The sequence below is a fragment of the Bos grunniens genome, chromosome 2, assembly GCF_055505025.1.
Source record: "Bos grunniens cultivar Pamir isolate PY7600 chromosome 2, Bosgru_T2T1.0, whole genome shotgun sequence".
NCBI classification, from domain to species: Eukaryota; Metazoa; Chordata; class Mammalia; order Artiodactyla; family Bovidae; genus Bos; species Bos grunniens.
In genome coordinates, this window is record NC_141166.1 from 105,721,028 (window position 1) to 105,739,304 (window position 18,277).

The 18,277-nt window shown below is 37.6% G+C and overlaps 1 protein-coding gene across 8 annotated transcripts in view; it reads right to left on the minus strand.

Moving 5' to 3' along the window:
- LOC147378453 (sodium channel protein type 3 subunit alpha) overlaps positions 1 to 18,277 on the minus strand; it is a 124,584-nt gene that overhangs the window by 20,329 nt on the left and 85,978 nt on the right. For all 8 annotated transcript variants that reach the window (XM_086370555.1, XM_086370570.1, XM_086370563.1 and 5 more), the window contains 3 exons: positions 10,803 to 10,923; positions 9,519 to 9,673; positions 8,598 to 8,771 (listed from right to left, as the gene is read on the minus strand). In XM_086370555.1, coding sequence (XP_086226681.1) covers positions 8,598 to 8,771; positions 9,519 to 9,673; positions 10,803 to 10,923 — 450 coding nt within the window. The remainder of the gene's footprint in view (positions 1 to 8,597; positions 8,772 to 9,518; positions 9,674 to 10,802; positions 10,924 to 18,277) is intronic.

The following is an 18,277-nucleotide window of genomic DNA, read 5'->3' on the forward strand; positions in this document are numbered from 1 at the left end:
TCTCTTTTCACAGCCTTTGTTTTAAAGTCTATTTTATCTGATATGAGTATTGCTACTCCTGCTTTCTTTTGGTCCCTATTTGCATGGAAAATCTTTTTCCAGCCCTTCACTTTCAGTCTGTATGTGTCCCCTGTTTTGAGGTGGGTCTCCTGTAGACAACATATGTAGGGGTCTTGTTTTTGTATCCATTCAGCCAGTCTTTGTCTTTTGGTTGGGGCATTCAACCCATTTACGTTTAAGGTAATTACTGATAAGTATGATCCCGTTGCCATTTACTTTATTGTTTGGGGTTCGAATTTATACACCATTTTTGTGTTTCCTGTCTAGAGAATATCCTTTAGTATTTGTTGTAGAGCTGGTTTGGTGGTGCAGAATTCTCTCAGCTTTTGCTTATCTGAGAAGCTTTTGATTTCTCCTTCATACTTGAATGAAATCCTTGCTGGGTACAATAATCTGGGCTGTAGGTTATTTTCTTTCATCATTTTAAGTATGTCTTGCCATTCCCTCCTGGCTTGAAGAGTTTCTATTGAAAGATCAGCTGTTATCCTTATGGGAATTCCCTTGTGTGTTATTTGTTGTTTTTCCCTTGCTGCTTTTAATATTTGTTCTTTGTGTTTGATCTTTGTTAATTTGAGTAATATGTGTCTTGGGGTGTTTCGCCTTGGGTTTATCCTGTTTGGGATTCTCTGGGTTTCTTGGACTTGGGTGATTATTTCCTTCCCCAGTTTAGGGAAGTTTTCAACTATTATCTCCTCAAGTATTTTCTCATGGTCTTTCTTTTTGTCTTCTTCTTCTGGAACCCCTATGATTCGAATGTTGTAGCGTTTAATATTGTCCTGGAGGTCTCTGAGATTGTCCTCATTTCTTTTAATTCGTTTTTCTTTTATTCTCTCTGATTCATTTATTTCTACCATTCTATCTTCTAATTCACTAATCCTATCTTCTGCCTCTGTTATTCTACTATTTGTTGCCTCCAGAGTGTTTTTAATTTCATTTATTGCATTATTCATTGTATATTGACTCTTTTTTATTTCTTCTAGGTCCTTGTTAAACCTTTCTTGCATCTTCTCAATCCTTGTCTCCAAGCTATTTATCTGTGATTCCATTTTAATTTCTAGATTTTGGATCAATTTCACTATCATTATTCGGAATTCTTTATCAGGTAGATTCCCTATCTCTTCCTCTTTTGTTTGGTTTGGTGGGCATTTATCCTGTTCCTTTATCTGCTGGCTATTCCTCTGTCTCTTCATCTTGTTTAAATTGCTGAGTATGGGGTGTCCTTTCTGTATTCTGGCAGTTTGTGGAGTTCTCTTTATTGTGGCTATTCCTCACTGTGTGTGGGTTTGTACAGGTGGCTTGTCAAGGTTTCCTGGTTAGGGAAGCTTGTGTCAGTGTTCTGATGGGTGGAACTGTATTTCTTCTCTTTGTTCAGTCGCGCTGTGGGGAGGGAGGGAGGGATGCTGCAAGCAAATAACACTGGCGTGCGCTCGCAGTGCCTCAGCCACACTGGGTCTGCCCCCGCTCACTGCGCGTGTAGCCTCCCTGCCCACACTGCTCGGGCTCTAGGTTGTTCCGCTGGGAACAATCCAAGGCTGGCCCTGGGTTGCATGTACCTCCCAGGTCCAAGCCGCTCAGGTTCAGGCACTCGGATAGTCCTCAGAGGCGCAGACTCAGTTGGGCCTGAGTATTGTGCTCTTCCCAGGTCCGAGCAGCTCAAGTGATGAGGTGTTTGGCGAGCGCCAATGCTGCGACTTATCGCCTCCCCGCCACTCGGTTATCTGGGCGCAAAACCGGCGCACCTTCTTAGGCAGATGTTAACCGTCCAGACCCCCAAGAAGTTTTAGTTAGCAAAGAAGCCTGCTTACAGTTTTATAGATAATGTCTCTCTGGGGCTGCGATTGCCCCCTTCCGGCTCTGGCTGCCTATCACCGGAGGGGGAAGGTCTGCAGCCGGCTATCTCTGTTCAATTCTTTGTTCCGTGCACGGGCCTGGCGGTCTTAGGTTGGGGCTGGCTTTTCGCGTAGTAGATATCCCACAGTCTGGTTTGTTAGCCCAAATTATTTCGCTCAGATAGTGCTCAGGGTATTCAGGCCAGATTCTTACTCTAAGCGATGCAGCCCGCGCTGCGCCTCCCTGCCCAGCCCCCGCTTGTTAATGGCGCCTGCAGGCGTCTGCGCTGCTTCTCCACTGGGGGAGTTACCGTAGGACTCGCAATCTTCGAGTTTTAATTGTTTATTTATTTTTTCTTCCTGTTACGTTGCCCTCTGTGCTTCCAAAGCTCGGCACAGATTCGGCAGTGAGAAGGTTTCCTGGTGCTTGGAAACTTCTCTCTTTTTAAGACTCCCTTCCCGGGACGGAGCTCCGTCCCTCCCTCTTTTGTCTCTTTTTTTGTCTTTTATATTTTTTCCTACCTCCTTTCGAAGAGTTGGATTGCTTTTCTGGGTGCCTGATGTCCTCTGCCGGCATTCAGAAGTTGTTTTGTGGAATTTACTCGACGTTTAAATGCTCTTTTGATGAATTTGTGGGGGAGAAAGTGTTCTCCCTGTCCTACTCCTCCGCCATCTTGGCTCCTCCTCCCTCCTCAGGCAGTAAGGCTTTATCCTCTTGCAAAGCTGAAGCTGAGAAAGGCTGGAGGATGGGGAACTTTCTTGCAAATTTGTATTTGTTTTCCTCTGTTGCTTCACAAAGCTGAAAATTTTTCTTCCTGTTAAAGGCAGCCACCGCCAGGGCCAGTGTGACGATAATGGAGAACCAGGAGACCCACAATGCCTTCTTTCTGTAGTTCTGGGCTTCATGAGGTTTTAGCCGAGTGTATGAATCAGAAAATTAGAATTAGAAATTAGATTAATTAATTAATTAATTAATTAAAATTAGAATCAGAAAATGTCCCTGTTCTGCTTTTGTTCACTTCATCAGAGCAGCTGATGAGGATTCTAAGGAGCACTTGAGCAAGCAGGATGTCTGAGTAGCAGATATCAAGCATCCATTTCAGCCACATCAGCAACCTGTGCTGTCTGTAAAGTGGAAATCACTTGCGGGCAATAAATATTTTATGATAGTCGAATCTTTACCTGGAGTGTGTTTTGGACACTTAGCAGCTTACAATAATTTAGAACCAAATTTGAAGTTGTCACAATAGATGCCCAGTGTATTTTCTTAGGGATGAAATTTATACAAAAATCTGTAAGGAGTATAAGAAATGTGATTTCCCCCCCCTCCATAAACTATGATCAACTTAATACATGTTCAGTTCATTCTGTGGATAATAATAGCATCTAACATATTGCTTGTATAGTTATAATACAGGATAGTTTGGTTTTCATATGGAGATAGTATCTTTTGGTCTTTGGATAGGAGAAAAAAGTTATACAGAATCAGAAAAAGTGGTCCATCGAGTGTGGCATTCTGGCAAAGAAAGACGTGGTTCAAGTTGTCTGACTTGATTCCAACCAGAATTATCGTACTTGCTGTCTCTGTCTCCTCGCCTCCATTCTTTCCTCAATTTTCCCAATGTTTCTAGAACTCTCTTCCCATCACTCTACCATGGTATCTCTTAACCATGACACCAATGATGTCCATTCTGCCAAAACGAATGTAATTTCTCAGTACTCATGGCACTTGCCTTCCTTGCAGCCTTTGACTAAATTGATCCTCTGGACTTCTACGATACCATGTATATTCTGTTTTCCTTTTTCTTCTAATTGCCACTTCTCAATCTAGTTTACTGGTTCCTAGTTTTTTGTAGGAACCAGTAAACTAGATTGAGAAGTGTTGGAGAAGGAAATGGCAACCCACTCCAGTGTTCTTGCCTGGAGAATCCCAGGGACGGCAGAGCCTGGTGGGCTGCCGTCTATGGGGTCGCACAGAGTTGGACACGACTGAAGCGACTTGGCAGCAGCAGCAGTTTTTTGCGTAACTTCTAAAAGTTGAAGTGTCTCTAGAGTTTGGTCTGGGCTCTTGTGTTTGTCATGTTGCATTCTCTGCCTAGGTGAGCTAATCCAGTTGATTCATGACTTCAAAAACCATCTATTTCCTGATGAGTTCTCAATTCATAATCAGGTGTTAACTTCTCTTCAGAACCCAAGACTTGTGTAAACCTCACCATATACTCTTCAACGTCTAATTGGCATCTCAAACTTAGTACATCCCTCTTCCATCTACCATCTGCTTGCCCTGTCAAGCCTGTTTCTGATCTTCCTGATTCCAGTAAATGGTTTCATCCTCTACCCATTTGTTAAGACTGAAAAAAATCTTTTCTGAATCTCCTTTTTCTTCATTCTGTACATCCAGTTCACCAGTAAGTCTTAACCACATTAGTCTAAGACATAATCTTCTCTTTCCTAGACCATTAACACAGTTCCCTCATTGGTCTCCCTGGTTTGACATTTTTGCTGTTCCTTCTCCATAGCCAGATGTGATCATTTAAGAACAGTAGAACAGATCCATGCTCACCATCCCTCCCTTGAATTTCCCATTGTAACCGTAATCAGTATACATTAAATTACATTCTCGGCCTTTTGGCTATGATGTAGTATTGGAGCTTCGTGGGTGGCACAGTGGTAAAGAACCCACCTGCCAGTGCAGGAGACATAAAAGACACAGGTTCGATCCCTGGGTTGAGAAGATCCCCAGGAGTAGGAAAAGGAAACATGCTACAGTATTCTTGCCTGAAAAATTCCATGAACAGAGGAGCCAGGTGGGCTACAATCCATGGGGTTGCAAAGAGTTGGACACGACTGAGTGACCAAGTGCACATTAAATAACAGTAAAACATGAACTTCTTACCATGGCCCTTGGCTTTCTTTCTGAAGTCAGCATCTATTACTATTGCCCGTGTTTCATCACACACAAGCACAACAGTTTTCTTTCTGTCTCTTGAGTGTCCTTGGCTCATACTTCAGGATCTTGAGATTGCTTTTTTCTGTTCCCTCAGGTATTCAAATGACTGGCCCATTGTTATAGACAATGTCTATGTGCCCTTCAAATTCATATGTTGAAACCTAGTCCCTAGTGTGAAGGTATTCAGAGTCTTTGGGGGGATTAGGTCATGAAGGCAGAGCCCTCCTGGGTGGGATTAGTGCCTGTACTTATAAAAGACACCCCAGAGAGCTTGTTTGCCCCTTCCTCCGTGTGAAGACACACTGAGAAGACTGCTGCCTATGAATCACAAAGTGGGCTCTCACCAGACATCGAATCTGCTGCTTTTTTCTGGGACTTTGCAGCTTCCAGAATAATGAGAAATAAATTCTACTGTTTATAAGTCACTACATCTATGATATTCTGTTGAGTGTGTATGTGTGCTCAGTCATGTCCAACTCTTGTGACCCCATGAACTGTAGCCCGGCAGGCTTCTTTGTCCATGGAATTTTCCAAGCAAGAATCCTGGAGTGGGTTGCCATTTTCTACTTCAGGGGATCTTCCCAACCCAGGGATCAAAGCTATGTCTCCTGGATTGCAGGGAGATTCTTACTACTGCACCACCAGGGAAGCCATGATACTCTATTACAGCAGATCAAATGGACTGAGACACTCTTTCTTATTTATCTTCCAAAAAGACACCTTCCATAGACACTCTGGCTAATACTCTCCTCTGGCTCCCATTCTGTAGTCCTTCTCTATCTCATTACCCTGTTTTCTTTCATAGCAGTGATCATCAACTGCTTTTATCTTATTTTTGGATTTTATTTGTTTACATCTTTACTGTCTATTTCATTTTCTCCTAGAGTGTTAAATCCTATAGATCTAATAGAGCTTTATTTGTCTTATTCATATCTCCTTTATTTAAAATAGCTTGTGGCCCAGTGTTTGGAATTTTTATTAGATAAATGAATGAATGTTAATGTAATGTTACTGAATGCATAGTATCTTTACTTGGAGGTAGGGAATTGAAGAGATTACATTTGTACATAGATAAGTTTCTCAAAGTTTAAAAGCCTGTTTCTTCTAGTTTGAAGTTACTTCACATATACTTCAGTTTGGGGAGTTTTGCTTTGTTTCCTATTGAGCCTTCTGTGACTGTTAAAGCATTATACCTGATGGACTGTAAACTGTTTTAAGCACGTTTTACTTGTACTTTCAAAAACTATTTTAACTCTACATTTACTTTAGCTTACTGGATCCACTGGTCTGAGATTAAGTTGTTAGTTAAGGTTACATTAATTCATGCATTTTAGTCCCTTCTTTGAGAAAAAGAAGAAAATAGATTCATTTACTATAACATAACTTGCCCAGAGGCACCCAGTTCCATTCTACTATTAATAATCTAAATGTACTGAAAGGGAAGTAACTTGGGGGGCACCATTCTTTGACATTATTCACTAGATAATTAAGTGTCTATATTAGGTTTCTAAGGATTCAAATATGATACAAGACTTTGATAGATTTTTGCATTATATTTATTCTTTCTATATGAGAGAAATGCATGGAAATAAAGTACAGTGTAATGAGTATTTCAGTGAATATAAATGTTGCAGTAAATTAAAATATAGGAAATTTGAGAATTTTCTGGAGAAATTATGTCACTTTTGTAAGTGATCATCATACATGACAATTTTTTTTTTTTTGGAACTGGAGAAGATTCTTATATATTTTGTGTTCCATCATTTCAGAGAAAAGCTAGAGATTATAAATGCTGAGTTCCAAAGCCAGTATGAAGATATAAATATAACATTTGTACCAGTTAGATGAGAAATCTACAGGGCAAAGGAGCACTGAATTGAGAATTAGGAAATTAGAACACTAATCTCAATTTTGTTACTAAGTAGTTGTGCTATTTTAGGAGAATTCTTTATACTGAGGCTTTAATTTACAATAAACTGTTCAGAAAACTGTGTAAATAAAGTCTGCTGCTGCTGCTGCTGCTAAGTCACTTCAGTCGTGTCCGACTCTGAGCGACCCCATAGATGGCAGTCCACGAGGCACCGCCGTCCCTGGGATTTTCCAGGCAAGAACACTGGAATGGGTTACCATTTCCTTCTCCAATGCATGAAAGTGAAAAGTGAAAGTGAAGTCGCTCAGTCGTGTCTGACTCTTAGCGACCCCATGGACCACAGCCCATCAGGCTCCTCTCTGTCCGTGGGATTTTCCAGGCAAGAGTACTGGAGTGGGCTGCCTCTGCCTTCTCCGAAATAAAGTCTAGATACTCTTTAAGGTCCGTTCTAGCTGCAGAATACAAAAATATTAAACTTCTCTGTTTGGAAACTTCAGGACAACACCGAGATTCTTCTCTATTATTCATTAAAGACCAGACATGAAAAATTGGAAGTCATTTCTGATTTATTAACAGTGACTTGACTGCAGATTTCTTCTCAACTCAAAGGGTTGAACGTGCATTTTGGTTATAGAACTGTGAGTGTATATGTGGGGAGAAAGAGGAGTAGCATTTAGATAGGCCCACACTTGTCAAAGATGATAAAAAGAATGAATAAACAGATACAGCAATCATTGATTCACAGTGACAAGTGTTAGAACTAAAAATAAGGTGCTTTATGATCATTGGGAAACAGCTAGAGATAGTGCTTAAAGCACCTTTTTGGGGGTCAGGAGGGAGACTGAGAAGCCTTGTGCAGTGGAATATTACAGACTACAAAAGATCAGCTGACTGTAATTTTGCCCCAGTGCCTCTCCATTGCTATAGTAAAAAAGTATGCTGCAAGTCAGACAGGTCTCATTATTGATACAATTCCCATGACTACTCACTTCATGGTAATCCGATTCAGAATAGGACTTCTACATCTAACTCTTTGCCTGGTAAATATTCCATTAGCTACTAGGATATCTAACTACCTATGTAAGAATGGTGGAGAAGGCAATGGCAAGCCACTCCAGTACTCTTGCCTAGAAAATCCCATGGATGGAGGAGCCTGGTAGGCTGCAGTCCATGGGGTCGCTACGAGTCGGACGCAACTGAGCAACTTCACTTTCACTTTTCACTTTCACACAATGGAGAAGGCAATGGCAATCCACTCCAGTGTTCTTGCCTGGAGAATCCCAGGGACGGGGGAGCCTGGTGGGCTGCCGTCTATGGGGTCGCACAGACTCGGACATGACTGAAGCGACTTAGCAGCATGTAAGAATGGAAATACATTTTATTGTCTCTGTGGACTTGTGGCTGAATGAATATAGTAAATAGGTTATTTTAACATTATTCAGCAACATGCATTCTAGTAAGGGATTAAAGTGCAATCCTGACAGTTTCCTGGCCCCAAAGCTGTCTTGATTTGACCTCCTAGAGAAACTTTTTTTTTTTCAATTGAGCTTTTAATGAGCTACGCCTGTCAATGAACAGACTGTTAGATATTCCTTACCTTGAGACCCTTAACTTTCACAAGAAGAAGAGCTGTCTGCTCGTGGCATAGAACAACTCTGTCTGTTTTCTTTTATCACTGTCCACATTGTTAGGACCTCTTCTACTGCTTTCCCATGACACTTTCCTCATTTTTGTATTTATTGTAGTTTTTAAAAGGTAGTTGCATAATTGTGGCAGAATTAGTGCAACTAGGTTCTAATTAAAGTCAAAGTTTTAATTATAGAAATAAATGAAATGTCACACTTGCCTTTTTAAAAATAATTTTATAAAAATCACATGGGATACTTACATCGACGATCAAGAAATCTAGCCAGCACCAGGCATTAGTGAAATATGTCTGAAATCCATAAGCTACCCATTTGAGAAGCATTTCCAGGATGAATATGTAAGTGAAGACCTTATCGGCATATTCTAGCATGGTTTTAATAGTCTTTCGCTGTTCAATGTAAATGTCTTCAAAAGCCTGTGAATCAAGAATGCTTTTATTTTACTTGAATGGCTTGCCTGCACCAAACACTTGATAAAATTGCAAGTAGTATACTTGGCACAAAGCACTAATTTGAGAAATATTGGCTAATGTTAGATTGACATGGAACCAGACAAAATCTAAAGACTGAATCTAATGGAAAATATTGGCAAGGAAATGTCAATATCTTTACTGATTTAGTGTATGCTTTCTTCCCTGCCTCTCACCCCATAATCTCTATCTCAATTACTACTAAGACATGCTTTTAGAGAAGCAATGTAAACTCAGAAAATAACCAGAATTTCTGTTAATGAGGGATAGACTTGGCCTATTCTAACCTTACTTTCATTGATGCTCTGAATAATCTGGCTCATATTGAAAGAATAAATTAATTAGACATAAAAAAAATCCACCATCAGTCCATAAATATTATTATGACTGTTAGGGAGAATTGGATGGGATTTGACATGGTAGGTAATGTAGTTACAGAATATCCCTATAAATGGTTGTCTCAGTAAGGAAAACATCTATTAGAAAAACACCAGATGAGAAATTCCATCTGGCTGTTCATGGTTGTGATTTATTCCATACTGAATTTTGTACAGTTAAACCCTGGGTGCCAAGCTCTGCAAGGTGTAGATGTACCTCTTTTTTTGCTCCTTAAACTAAGGGTATGCTTCTGGTATTTTTTGAGTAAAGCTATTTCACTAGAACCTGATTCTTGCCAATATGTGTCACACTCACCAAAGCACCACTACTGAGAAGAATCATGAAGACAATGAAAGTCTCAAACCAGTTGTGTTCAACAATGCTGTAGCAGGTTTTCCGAAGATTCCACCAGATTTTTCCTTTGCCTTCTTCTATACTTACTTGGCAGAATGGAAACTTTTTAATACATCCTAAAAGATAGCATACATTGTAATACATTAGAAAAATATATTTCCATCTTCTGTAGGAAGAAATTAACTTTGCTGCTCCCTCCCCATCCTAGTCTCAAATCATCATTTTATATAGTAACTGGCTACTTCATTTCGTAGTTATTTTCAGCTTCCCTCCTGTATAGGGAATTATTCTCAGACTTACATATGAGCCAGCTACCTAGAAATCAAGGAATTACTTTACCGAGAGTTACCTGAGTACAAACAGTTCCATTCTTGAACACTGCATAGGATCTCTCTTTGCCTCAAGGCCAATCATAGATAAGGACATCTCTGAGGTTTGGGGAAAAACTACATGTTCAAATTGTTTATTCATTTTTTGTGTGATCCTGGATTTTTACTCACTTCTTTTCACATGGAAAATCCCTCTGTCTTCCTGGGTCTCATCCTCTGTCAGTTTTCCCAAGCTATTTATTTTCAACTTCAGAGCTTTTCTTAGTCACACCTATGACTCATCTTGTCAGTCAGTATCTCTCTTCCTTTGTCCTCCCCCTCTTCGCTTTCATATTATTTCTAACTTCCATCCACTCTTGGGCTCTAACTGTCTGAGTTACTACTTATGGGATTCAGTCCAATCACATTGAATCAGCAAATCTTTATTGATTTGTGTGCTGGACACTGTACTGGTGGCTGTGAAAATAACTTGGTCTCCCTGCCAAGGCTCTGCAATGCATCTATATCCCCCAACACCTCTGGTCACAGCACAAATTAACCACATTTGAAGCTGTAAGAGATGGGGTATAGTTATTGCGGCATCTATAAATCAAATCACAACATTGCCAGTGAAGTCTGAAGGGATTGCTTTGTCAATAATGAGAAGATGTTCCAGAATACCATTTATCTCCTAGGGTTCACTTCTCCGCATTCTGGGATGAAAAAAAGGACATGTCAAATTATCTTATTGTCCAGGCACAGTAACTACTATAGTATAATCAGGAAATACAGATAAATGAACTTTTTGGAAGAAAAGAGCAAAACAAAGATAAATATGCCTTCACTATTTCTTTGAAATATTTTGTTCAAGTGAGGTATATTTAGTCTGTAAGGAAAGAGGGGGAGATTGGATTTAAGCATTTTAGAGCTAGTTTACCTTCAGTAAAACAAGCTTCTGGTTTAAGGTCCTCCTCAGGTTCAATTTCAGCTTGTTCACCTTCTCGAGGTGGAGCAACATCAACTGTACTTCCTTCAGATGAGCTGGTTGCATTTAATTTCTGGAAACAAAACCCCATTGAAAAGATGTGATTTTTCTTCCCTTTTATTCCATCAGTTTGAAAATGCTCGGACATGGTGTGAAAAAAAATGGTGGTGGTAGTGATAGTATTGGCTCTCTTAACAGTCCTGATAATTTTGTACTCATAATTTAACATAAAGTCCTATTATTCAAAACAACATAACTACCAACTTGATTCAGACAGAAAATGGTTAGAGAGCATTCAGTGTGGGTGATTTGGAAAGGAGCGATTATACTGATCAACTTCATGATCTCTGTTTGTCTATGGATGCCATGTGAAAATAATTTCATACATTAACACTCAGGCCAAATTGAGAATAGTTTGATAAGTTTGGTATATTGACATTCACAACTGATTATATTAATTAAAATGCTTCAAATCAAATTGTTATTTCCACTCTTCCAATGGAAATTTTCAGAGGGCAAAGAACATTACCAGTTGTCTATAACTACAGTTCATGTTTCTGTAATTTTAGAAAGGAAGAGCAGCAGATTAACATTAGTCACAGTCATTATATTTCAACTTTGTGCTATATTTTTCTCTGGCTTACATAATTTTCTTCTTACTTTACAAGCTGGAAAATGATGGATCTCTCTCTCTTTTTTTTGAACTGCTTAAATGAATTCAGTACTTGCCAAAGAATTCTAAATGAAATGGAAATTTCTTCATGAATGACACTGCTCAGAATCTATATAGACTTTCACTAGGAGCGTATTCTGAATTCAACATGTGATCAGGCTGTGAATTTTTCCTTTAAATAAATCATTGTGACATGTCACATGGCTAGAAGAGCCACTTTAGTGTTGCAAGAATAAATATCTTATAAGAACTCTAATAACACTTGGGAAGACAATATGGATGTGGAATTCGTTATGAAAAGTGATGCAAAGATGTGACATATAGCACAACCAGGCAATGTAAAGCTTTTAGAATGAAAGAACATGGACATGTTAATGGTTTCAAAGTCCCCATTAACTTTAGTAACTGAGAGGTAGGGTCCCTCTGCCCTAGCTCTCTGAAAGAGTTAACATGTTACTGAAAAATACCAGAATGACTACCTAAACAGGTCGTATTAGAGGATATCTGACTCAAAATTCTTAGCTTTTTGAAATCACCATGCAAATGTTAGTTTAATACTTTATAATGTGAACCCTGAAGAGTAATATCCAGGTGATACTTTCGGTGGTATTACTTGGAGGATGAGGTTAACTACGTCCAGTTAAATATACTATGAAAGTTACCCTAAGTCAAGATATAATTCTGTAATAAAATATCTCCATGTCCAAAGTATGCTAAGGAGAGAATAAGCCATCAATTATGGCTGATGGTTCTTCGGATCATTATAGTAAAAAAGTTTTACCATTAAAATCCTCTACTTTTTGTAGAGGTGAAAGTTCAAGACATATTTTCTTCCCTCAAAATTTTTCCACTTTTTACAGCCAGAATGTCTTTATTTTTGTAAGAAAATCCCAGGAAAGCTACTACTGAATAAAATTGCAGTAGATTCTGGTAAATCCGAGAAAATACTAAATAACTCTTCCCTTTCAGATTTACTGGTTTATAGGTTGGACACTATGACATTTCTTGAGTGGCAACAATAATATCCACTGTATAAATAAAACCAATAAGAAACCAAATTATTTTGAGGTTAGTTATAAAAAGCTTAATGTTTCTTCTTCCTCTTGGCCGATCCAAGCTGAAGAATTTATTCTGAGCCCAGTCATAATCCCTTCTCCATGAAGCTTTTCTTTATTATGATTTCTCCATGTTAAATTTTTATATAACATTTTGTCCATAATACTTGTTTTCTTTGACTAAATATTCTCATAAATATATATGTATATTTTATATATATACATAAAATTGTATAATTATGTACATATATACACATATATATTCAAATGTACACACATACACATATTTATACACCAAAAGATCCAAGCATAGAATAGACACTAAATAGGCTGAATTTATGAAAAATGAATAAATGAATGAGTGAATGCATTTTGTTATTACTGTTATAGAGAGAATTATGCTGCTGCTGCTGCTAAGTCGCTTCAGTCATGTCCGACTCTGTGCGACCCCATAGACGGCAGCCCACCAGGCTCCCCCGGCCCTGGGATTCTCCAGGCAAGAACACTGGAGTGGGTTGCCATTTCCTTCTCCAATGCATGAAAGTGAAAAATGAAAGTGAAAAGTGAAAGTGAAGTCGCTCAGTCGTGTCCAACTCTTAGCGACCCCGTGGACTGCAGCCCAGCAGGCTCCTCCGTCCATGGGATTTTCCAGGCAAGAGTACTGGAGTGGAGTGCCATTGCCTTCTCCAAGAGAGAGAATTATAGTGTTTAGATAATTTGATCTCTTCATTTTGATACACAACTCAGTTGTGGTCTTTACAGAAGGTTTAATTTTATTAGAAAATGCATTTTCTTAATGAATAAAAATTATTTAATTAATGATATTTTAGTGGTAAAAGTATGTTTCCAAAATGTTTCTCTAAAATATTGGCAGACATTCAATAAAGAAATCTGAAGGAAGAAAGTAATAAGCATATATGTATATACACAAAAATACACATATACTTTTCCATTTGAAAACTTTAGAAAATATACTCACCCTTCACTTCTTATTTTACCACTGTTAATACAGTTGTGAAATGTTCAATTTTTTGCATTATAATTCTCTGTCATATATTATACAAGAGTCTTATATTTAAAGACAAATACTTATTTAATTTAAAGCAAATCCTTCACAGCACAAGTAATGGTAGCCATTAATCTGAATGACAGTTCTGCTGTTTACCAAATATTGACCTCTGGCTGTATCTTTGTTGTTGGTATTGTCTTTAGATTGTGAACTTTTGTGAATGTGGTTAATATGTTTGAATATAAATACTTTCAATTTTCTAAATGTCTATGGAGGTTATGTACATTGTAAAGCAGAGAGGGTCAGTGTGTGAACTAGTTTACCTCCGTCTGCCTGGCATTATGAAGCTTAGCATGTCTTTTGGAAACAGACAAGGACTAAACAATAACAACAAATTCTGTGCTCAAATGAGCAAAACCCATTTAACATGAAGAATTGCTTCACTGTTATCCAGGAGTTTTGCTAAGTATAAACTCGTCAATCTTATGTTCTGGAAAACTCCTTAAGGAATGTTCAGAGACTTGATGCACCTAAGCTTAAAAAATAGTTGGCAGGCTAGTGTTCTTGCCACTAAAAAGTGCTTTGTGGAAGGATCCTTTTCATTGGAAATTGACATAAAGCTAATCTTGATAGTTGGAGAGTCAAGCTTATTCATGGTATAATCCCCCTAGGCCCCATTTTTATCATACAAAAGTACATACACTTTATCCTATGAGTTTATAAAAATACTATATCAACTATATAAACATTTTAAAGTTGTGAATTTATCTACATTTATAAATTAAAACTTAGACTGTGTTCTTATTAAGTTGCAGCAACTTACCAATTAAGATATACGGCCTGATAAGTTTTAGTCACTGGAAACATACAGAATTTTACTCCTGTATTTTTAAATTTTAAAATTTATATCCTAGCAAACTACTTAAGCATTTAAAATTCTGTACATGGATATGATACTATCTTCACAATCTAAACACTTCTAATTAAATTCAACACTTTGGCATTCATACTCAGAGAGTAATTTGTGATACATTTTATCATAGCCATACCAAAATGACTTCCAAATTTATTTAAAAGCATGTAACTAATTTAAAAGCAAGTGACTAATGATAAATACAAAGTATAACTTACTTTTTTTAAATTGCCATAGCTGTGATACTACAATGATAAAAAACAAAAAACCAAATAAACCTGAAATGAAGTTTTCCACATTAAGGAACTTGGTGACTATACTAAATAACTAAAATTAATACTCGTTCTAAATTAGTCAGAAAAATGTAATGAGGTATATAGACATAACAGTAGAAAGCTTCCATATAAAGCCACATAGTACAAGCTCATCACTTGTTTCCTTGTACTATTTTCTCCCTACCCGTCCAATATTTTATGACACTTAAGGTAGATTCTTCCATCCCTTGTAGAAACTGCTGAGTCTACAGAGGGATGATGGCTTATGCTCTACAAATGCACACTGGAAAGCAGGTTTGAAGATGCAACATTCTCCAGGCCTAATTCAGCCACAGAAAACATGCCTGGCTGTAGCAGAAGCCTGGCGCAATGCTGTGGAAGCTGCACGCTGATCCAAGAACCATGTTGTCAAAGACATGGTACCTGAATGTCAAGTTTTCAGGGTTAGCTGCAAATACAACTCATAAGAAATGACAGAATCAGCCCCGCAAATGGCCATTTCCCCTCTGATAACATGAACTTATTTAGAAATTCCCCTTTATGGCAATATGGCTCTTAATTTTTATCCAATTAAATAGTGAAATTTAACTTTCAGAAATAGAAGAGAATGTTAGCAACTGGCCTACTTCCACCGAAATGCGCTCACATTTCATTTATTTTCAATCAGCTATCAAATGTTTGACTCTCACAAATTGCTGTATGATTCAAAAGGCAAAAATAAAAGATTCAGCCATTACAGATTGCCTTTAAAATCTAGCCATTTCTTTCAAAACTTCTGGGTTTCGTCTTGCAAGTAGAAACAGACAATCTTTTGGTTATACAATCTCTCAGGGCCTTAGTCTGATCTTTTGGATATGCATATCCATATCTTGACTTGGGATATCTCACTTTAAGAACAGGTAGCCACACAGTGAGGCCACGAGGCTGCTATTCCGAGGCATGAAGAATGTGACTGAAACCAACAACTCTTTTTTTATGGACTATTCACTGAATGGAGAAAAATATAAACCACCTCTATTTGGTTTGACCTCAGCATATTTTGTGCAACAACCCTGATGCTCCTTTAATTTTGAAAGAGCCTTACTAAGAACACAGTATAGCAAATTGAAATTAATTATATGGTGGTTGAAGGGTAAGGCAGAGGGGCATCCAGCAGGCCAAGGAAAAGATGGTTTATCTTAGGAAGATATACAAAAATTTCCATCTAAACTTGCACTACTTTTTATTTTAGCAGAAATAAACTGAAGCACCAAAATCGTTCCCTGAAGGTCAGGATAGGTTTGAAATGTCTCACATTCAATTTCACAAAGAACATTTGGAAGGCAGGGAGAACCTAATAGAAATGGGAAGCCAGCGGTTTTCTCCCATTGCTCTCCAGATTCTGAAAACAGAGCACAGGGCCTTTTCCAGAGGGGTAAGTCCATTCTTGGGACCTTCAGTCAAGCATCATTTTCAAAGTCTCCATAATGGCTTTGAAAAAGAGGGAATCTTTACAAACATTGTGTAAAAGGTAATTTTCCAATACCATTTAATTCTGCCCTGCTTGTGAAGAAAAAATAATCAGATTTTCTTCAATGACTAATAATATATTGTTTTACTCCTAAAACTAAAAAGTCATTGCTAAGTAAAATTACATACATCGCCAGGGACTATGTTTTTTTCTATTTTTTGTTAATAATTTAATGTCTGAATTTGTTGAATTTTACAATTAATTCTCAGTTGTTCCTAAAGAAGAAGAGAGTATGTATTAATTAAACCTGGAGACAAACCACAAGATCTAGTTAGATTTTTTTTCCCCCACCAAAAGCCTGGAAAACTTTTCGTGAACTAATCCTCATGAACTTTTTACTTTTGCTCAAGAACACTCACTATGGCTGATATTCCAGTAACAGGAAAAATTGAGTCAAGAGAATTACCTAAAGATTTATTTCATCCACAAACCTACAGTAATTTTTGGAAATATCCTTTACTCGTCATAAAACCATAGTTAATAATTAATAATAATCAAAAGTAGTCTCCTTTTTGCCTGCTCAGTTTTGGGTTGAACATTTAGGGAGAAATTAATGTAGATCAGGGGGAAAAAACCTAATGGGTACACTGAACCAATTACTTAATGATCATGATGCAGTGAATTTTTCCTAGATTGTATCATGTTGCTTTTCATCTTTTAATTACTTTACAATGATCACTTAGAGTTCTGCAGACACATGACTTAACAATTTTTCCAAACTACATGAAAATCCAAGATATGTGGTGCCCAAATGTATACAGACTATGGCCCTTCATATCCAAAAATTCATGATCACCTTATTCTTTTTTTTTTTAACAGAGGCTTCCCACAAAACATGAAAGCAAACATTTCCATCTGGAGCACACGAATTGGATGGGTTGAAAATTATATTCACAGATCTGAATATAATGATCTGAAAATGGCAATACTATTAAAAAAAAAAACCTGCGAGGCTCATTTTGGTAATACAATTTACTTATAAGGGCTGAATCAACAACAACAAAAAGTTGTGATCTTATTTTAATGAAACAAAAGCAGAAAAAAAGTGCATGCTCTCAAATTGAACTTTAAACATTTCTATCATTTAAAAATAGATATAAATCCTATAGAGCATGCAATTATTGCTTTTGAAAACCTAAAAAGACTAAACTGGAAAGTCATTAGCAGAATCCAATGTGGTGTTGGGACTGCCCGTCTTGCCTGACCATGCTGTGATGTGTCACACGATTCAGCAGACAGCAGCTGGGCACGTCTAGCACTTCCTTGCCATGGCAGGGGAAGGAACACAGCTGAGTAGCATGCAGGCCAGTCAAAATTTACTTAGAAAGTGATTGTACATGTACAACTTGCTTGGGTAACCTGGGTAAAAGTGGTGACACGAGCCTCTGGCTGGTTTAAAAACACCAGAGTTTCATTCTTGATGGCTCCAGCTTGATTTTACCCCTGTGAGAAGTAAGAATGGTAAGCAGTGAAGGTCACAGGATGATATTCCTAGACTGTACTATGGAATTCAACTTCAAATATGATTCTTAAGAGCATTTATTCTATATCCTTCACCTAGGAAGACAATGAAACCTTTTAAGAACTAAATTGTAAAAATCCATAGTTACATAAAAATGTCAAGAAATTATGTTTATGTGAACTGTAAAAATATAAAAGCAAAATTCTATATTAAATCTTGTCACAAGACAGGTATAATTCCAAGTTTGCAAAAATAAAAAGATCACTATTTTGAAATCCATGCCTTCAATTTCCTTAAATTTTTTTCATGCAAAGCTTTATGTTTGTTTCTATACCAAGTCTTTTTATGCTAGCGGTCCATAGAAAGATACACATGTATAAAATTTATATTACATAATATAATAGCAATTCATATTTTTATTTTGAAAAATTTCTAGAGATCATTTCTCCTCGACTGTGGTATAGCTACATATACTTTATTATGAAAATGAGTGGAAGTAATTGAGTTGAGTTTTTAAATACTATCTAAAT